At 46.4% G+C, this 5,684-nt stretch overlaps 1 protein-coding gene across 3 annotated transcripts; it reads right to left on the bottom strand.

The window, feature by feature from the left end:
* Nucleotides 1-1,373: 1,373 nt before the first annotated feature.
* Nucleotides 1,374-3,970, bottom strand: LOC103713354 (probable serine/threonine-protein kinase WNK11). 3 transcript variants are annotated; one of them, XM_008800252.4, is made up of 4 exons: nucleotides 3,853-3,970; nucleotides 3,489-3,664; nucleotides 2,834-3,393; nucleotides 1,374-2,102 (listed from the first exon to the last, which is right to left on the bottom strand). In XM_008800252.4, exons 3-4 carry the CDS (start codon nucleotides 3,344-3,346, stop codon nucleotides 1,650-1,652), a joined length of 966 nt encoding a protein of 321 aa, XP_008798474.2. In that variant the 5' UTR covers nucleotides 3,347-3,393; nucleotides 3,489-3,664; nucleotides 3,853-3,970; the 3' UTR covers nucleotides 1,374-1,649. The 3 variants fall into 3 exon arrangements, with proteins under 3 accessions (XP_008798474.2, XP_008798473.2, XP_017699817.2); XM_008800251.4 differs by having other exon boundaries at nucleotides 2,834-3,397; nucleotides 3,853-3,968; XM_017844328.3 differs by having other exon boundaries at nucleotides 2,834-3,397; nucleotides 3,489-3,644; nucleotides 3,853-3,968.
* Nucleotides 3,971-5,684: the final 1,714 nt, after the last annotated feature.

The raw sequence follows: 5,684 nt of genomic DNA, 5'->3' as shown, positions 1-5,684 counted from the left end.
AACTCTCTTGCACAGTATTCTACCGGCAGATGCACTCGGTGCAATTTTTTAGCTGGATTAATTTTCCTTTTGGCCTAAGGCCCCTTAGGTATAAAAATAAACATAAAAAAAAGGAAAGCAGAGAGGCCACCATCAATGTCCCCCATATGTGATTGTCAGGAACTTTAGATTAAGAAACCAATTACTGCTACCATGAAAAAAAAGTGACGAGGAAAGCATTTTATAAACGAGTGAAACAGAAAAGCTCTCTAATAATTATTCATAAAAGAAAAGCTCTATACTGATGGTGTGCCATGAAAGCCTTGGTGCAATTCATAAAAATTAGAGTGATTCTCGATAGATTGTAGCATACAAAATTTAGAAGTGGATGAAAATTTTTAGTCCACCCGTCTCAGCCCTCTGTTCAATAGAGAGCATCGAGAGTCAATATTAGTATCCGGAAGGTTGAGATGAGAGGAGCAGACATTTCAATCACTCAGGTGTACTTGCACGAATTCCATAGAACACCAATTTCCATTTATACCACTAAATCTATCTTGCGATAATTGCTGATCATATATGGAAATTTAATAAATATAATTTACTCTTTTAAGAAAAGAATTGCAAAACTTCGTATGAATTGCACGGTTGGAAGAACTCATTTCATTCACGACCACGGGGGAAGAGATGGAGGCTGACCATGCAATCCTCGCCAATCGTCACAAAAACATGAATCGGAGCACGGTGCGGCTGTAAGAGTGGGCTGAATGCCGATTTGGAACGTGCCAAGGTGGCTGGGGCCCGGATTTGTGGAGGCGAGGACTCGGAGCGTGGCGCCATGGAGCCCTCCCGGTCTCCCCTCCCTTTCCATGGGTAGCCCATGGTGAAAAATCACTCCTACTAGAAAGTGTGCGCGGCGGAACGGTAAGTGGAATCAGGAGAGGGATAGCTTTAGCTCTTACCGGAGTATAAATTATTTCACTCCTCCCTCAAAATATATTGGAGACTATTTTGTTTGCTAGTATAAGCCCACCCAGAGATTTGACTAAAATCATATCCAGCCAACAACTTTAGTTGGATTCCTTCATGGCCAAAGCCGCTACCCCAGCGAAACCGTTGCAGGTCCAGCTGTCTCCAGCTGTCTGCCATATACCTAAAAATTAAACAATTTCTGATTGCGGAACATGTGAGACACGTTTGCTCTTTTATGTACCGCCATCCTGGAAAAGACCACAGGGGCCCACAATAAAGCCAATGAAGATGGCAAATAAAAATATAAAAAACTCAAAAAATCATCACGGCATCCAGACTCCAACATGGAATTAACAAAAGAAAAGAACTGAGGAATTTAAAATAATAGTAATAATAGTAGTAATAATAAGAATAAACGATGCTTACACGCCCAACCACATCCAATTAAATTTCGTATGTATATGCATATAAAACCAAATTAATGGAAAAAAGAGATAAAAAAACAAAACACTTGTTGCAACGATTCATCCCCAAAAGCACTACAAAGACGTTCACCAAAAGAAGAAAAAAGAAAAAAAAAAAAACACCACAGCCCGTCTCTTTCTGCGCCCGGCAAATAGAGAGGAAAGAACCCGTCAGGACAGAACAGTCAGTAAGGTTGTTAGCGAAGAAGCCGGCCCCCAATGCATGCATTCCCTTCAATCCAGCCGAAGGCCGGACATGTCCGGCGCCGACGGCGGGTTGCAGTGCTCGGTGGCGGCCAGGCTCGGGGGAGGCGGGTTTTCGTCATCATCGAGACCACTGAAGAAAGTGTCCTTGAGGAGCTCGGAGGCGGAGGGCCGGGCGCGGGGCTTGGCGAGGCAGCGCTCAATAAAGGCCCGGACCTCGGGGTCGCGGACCTTGCCTATGGCCGCCGGGCGCACTCCGGCCGTAACCTTGCGGTAGATCTTGGCGACGCTGTCGCACTCGCTGTAGGGTATCTCCAGCGTTACCATCTCCAGCACGCACATCCCGAACGAGTAGATGTCCACCAGCTCCGTGTACTCCTCCTCGTACAGCTCCGGCGCCATGAACTCCGGCGTCCCAAGGATCGAGTGCGCCGCGTGGCTCTTTCCCACGATCGCCGCTAGCCCCAGGTCCCCTATCTTCACCTGCAACCACCCAGCTACATCAGCACTGGCATCGGCATCTACTCCAACAGACCAAAAAGAGAGCAGATTTCACGAAAAGGCGCTGCCTTTTCTCGATGCATATTCTCACCGACCTCTCTTTTTCTATCAAAATAAACCCAAACTATCTGGAGATAAACAGAGACAATAAAAACCTAACAAAAGGAAAAACTAAAACTTTATATCATACAAAATATAGTATTACATCTAAGACGATCCGAGACGATAAAAAAACTTTGTGAAACCGGCAATATATATATATATATATATATATATATATATATATATATATATATATATATATATATATATATATATATATATATATATATATATATATATATATATATATATATATAAAATAAGTAATTTGACCGTAAATAGCAACGAGTTGAATAAAAAAGTTACGATTTTTTAAAAAATATTTTCAGGTGACTTTTCCTCCCTGGTTGGGTGCAACCGTGACAAAAACCAGATATTTAACGCGGTCCATGGAGGACCCCGAAAGTTCGTTAGAGTGTCCCGCGGCACAAGTTAAGGAAAATTCTATTTTCTACCGCGTTTCTCGCAACGAAAGGAATATTCCAGAGGGAATCAACGAGGGCGAGGGAGGCGGCAGCGGCGGCCGCCACCAGAACAAATGCGTTTCCCAAATGGAATAAATACCCGTTTCCCAGCAATGGGAGGAGAAGGCGTGTGGTTCGCAGGAGTACCTGGCCGATGTTGCCGTTGATGAAGACGTTGCTGCAGTTGAGGTCGCGATGGATGATGCAGGGGTCGTGGTTGTGGAGGTAGTCGAGGCCCATGAGGATCTGGCGGGACCACTTCTTGAGAGCCTTGAGGGAGACGTGGCGGTGGCGCTTCCGGTACTCGCGGAGGTCGCCGGAGGTGCAGACCTCGGTGATGAAGTTGAGGGTGCTGCGCTCGGAGTCCATCCACACCCGGTACAGCGCGATGATGTTCTCGTGCCGGAGCTCCCGGAGGAGCCGGACCTCGGCGAAGATCCGGTCCATCATCGCTCGGTCCTCGCTGAAGCTCCGGAACCGCACCTGGTTCCACGCCACCTCGATCCCCTCCTCCTGGTCGAACGCCCTGTACACCTTCTTCACCGCCCCGGCACCAAGAAGGTCCCCGTACCGCCCGTATCTCCCCGTCGGATCCACCTCCACGAAAGGCTCCGCGTCCTTGTCCGCCGCCGCCGGATCCGTCGCCTCCACGCACGGCATCCTCACTATCGCTCCGATTCTCCGACAGATGAAATCAAATCAAAACCCTAGCTTTTTCCCCCAACAAAGAACATCAGATCAGAAAACCCGAGCTTGGAGCGCCGATCTTGAGATCGGGGAAGCAAGATAGAGCGAAGAATACCTCGAAATCCGGCGGAGATCTCGCAGAAACCCTAGATCGCGAGAGCTGGGGCGGATCAAATAAAGGTGGAGGACGAACAGATCAAGAGAGAATACAAAGTTCGAGCTTCTTTCAGGTACTGCGTCGTCGGAGCCATGGAAGCCGATCCACCAATCTCTATAAATCAAACGAAAGTGCTGAAAAACAAGAAAAAATAGCGAAAATAAATAAGAAAACGATCGCCGCCTCCAATAAGAGACACTCCGTGACCCAGATATCCGAATCCGCAAACAAAACCCTAGAATCTTGATCGAAATTAACGGGAAAAGAAAAGGGCAAAAACATCTATAGTAGAAAATTAAAGGAGATCGGATCACGAGATTACCAGAAGAGTTTAGATTGAAGAAAGGCCTCGAAACGAAGACACGAGAGAGAGATCGCAGAGAGTCAGGGAAAAGGAGGGAGCGGTGGCGATATTTATAGGAGGCGATCTGGGGAGGGGTGCGCCGACCCAATCAGAGTAGGAGCAGGAGACGATATGACGGGTTAGCTCACCTCATCAGCGGAAGAACCGTCAACGCACTGCCATTGGGTGATGGTACACGTAAGGCTTTGATGTGATATTACCACAAGAGTGAATCTTGATGGACACGTGCAGAACATCCGTGAACCCAATGGAAGAGATATTCCGCTTTGGGATGGAGCTCAATATTTGGCTGGTGGGGATAAGTCTTACGCTTTCACTTTGGAGTCGTTGGAGCGGGATTGGGAATCCCAGTTCCGCTCCGTGTTCGGCGGCTCGAATCGACGGGGCCGAGAATATGGAAGACCGCGGATGATTCGGTGGCGGCCGTTCGATCGGATGGTGTCGGTGGGGGATCGTGACGCGACGCGTCGGATTTAGATCGGACGGAGAGGAGTGGAGGCTATCGTGGGGCCCTAGGTTTTTCGGGGCTTGGAAACCAAGTTTTGGAAGAGTCCTACAAGGTTGGAGGTGACGGGGGCGGAAGGTGACTTGGAATCTTGAACAGATTTGGGGTCAGGATAAAATTAGGTGGTTGGAAAAATCTGTAGATATTGGATATTATCAGAGCCTTCTTGGATTTGAGTGAAACCACTGGCACGTGTATAGGGGTTTTTTTTTTCACTTAAAAAAAGGGAGGAGGAGGGCACAAGCCCACCCCCATATAGCAGCTCCTACTGGACCCCATCCTGCCAGAAGAATATTTGATGCGGGTAGAAATGACCGTGTGTTGGGCACCCCGGCCAATTTTACTCATACTCTCCCCACCTGTGGATCCGGCTCGATTATCCTTCTGGGCTCCGGCACGAATACCATGTGTGAGTACGTCCCACCTGGCACCATCGAGACAACCAGTAGAGCGATACGTCCTTTCATACTCCGTGTCCGAACAGGAAGCATCCGGTCTCCACAATTTAATCGATGTCCGTGCGTTTCGAACTTAAAATCATTTGGTTGGAAGTAAGGCCATGCTCCCATTAGGATTTTTGAACTTCGTGTCATGTAAGAATGGTGATAGATGTTGGTTCTTATTCTGATTTGGACATGGGATAGATATCCCACCAGCCTAGGTCACCAAGCTTCCAATAGCACCAACCATGATATGATGGGCTTTACGTCTTGGAGGAGCACAGCCAGTCAAATAAAAGGTGAACAAAGGCTTGGCGTAAATGGGTCCAAGTAAAAGCTGATCCCATTTGAGACCAAACTTTTGCCTATTGCTAGGATTATATCATCTGAATCAAGGTTCGGTGGTGGGATCGATAAATGATTATGCTAGCTCCGTGTGATTCATAACTAGCTAAATCTGTTTTTTTTTTATGGAAACTAGCTAAATCTAATTACAGTAGAATATGGGTAGCCAGTGAGACTATGGTCTACCATTATATATTTTTATTTCAAAAAAAGCTCTAACCTTATTTACAACTATTAACCTGTCCCGACCTACCGAGGCTAGAACCGATGCCTTGGGTAGACCATACTAGAACCTATAAAGTTAGAGTTTTACTAATTAAAGGTCGAAGCAAGAGCCAACACTACTCAAAATCGAATCTCAAACTCTCAAACTATGTTTTGTGAGCTTGTGTCGAGCATTGGAGAGAGGTCCCAATTTTGATTTGAGAACATAACATCTGATTATTGTTTAAAAGATAATACATGAATAAACAATATTAATTATAACTTATTTATATTTC

The sequence above is a fragment of the Phoenix dactylifera genome, chromosome 6 (genome assembly GCF_009389715.1).
Source record: "Phoenix dactylifera cultivar Barhee BC4 chromosome 6, palm_55x_up_171113_PBpolish2nd_filt_p, whole genome shotgun sequence".
NCBI lineage: Eukaryota > Viridiplantae > Streptophyta > Magnoliopsida > Arecales > Arecaceae > Phoenix > Phoenix dactylifera.
The sequence above is the reverse complement of the archived record's forward strand: the minus strand, read 5'-3'. Positions and strand labels throughout refer to the sequence as shown.

Coding starts and splice junctions, on each gene's coding strand:
- LOC103713354 (XM_008800252.4), bottom strand. CDS start 3,346: ATGCCGTGCGTGGAGGCGACGGATCCGGCGGCGGCGGACAAGGACGCG. Junction 2,103..2,833: donor TCAACGGCAACATCGGCCAG/GTACTCCTGCGA, acceptor GGGTGGTTGCAG/GTGAAGATAGGGGACCTGGG.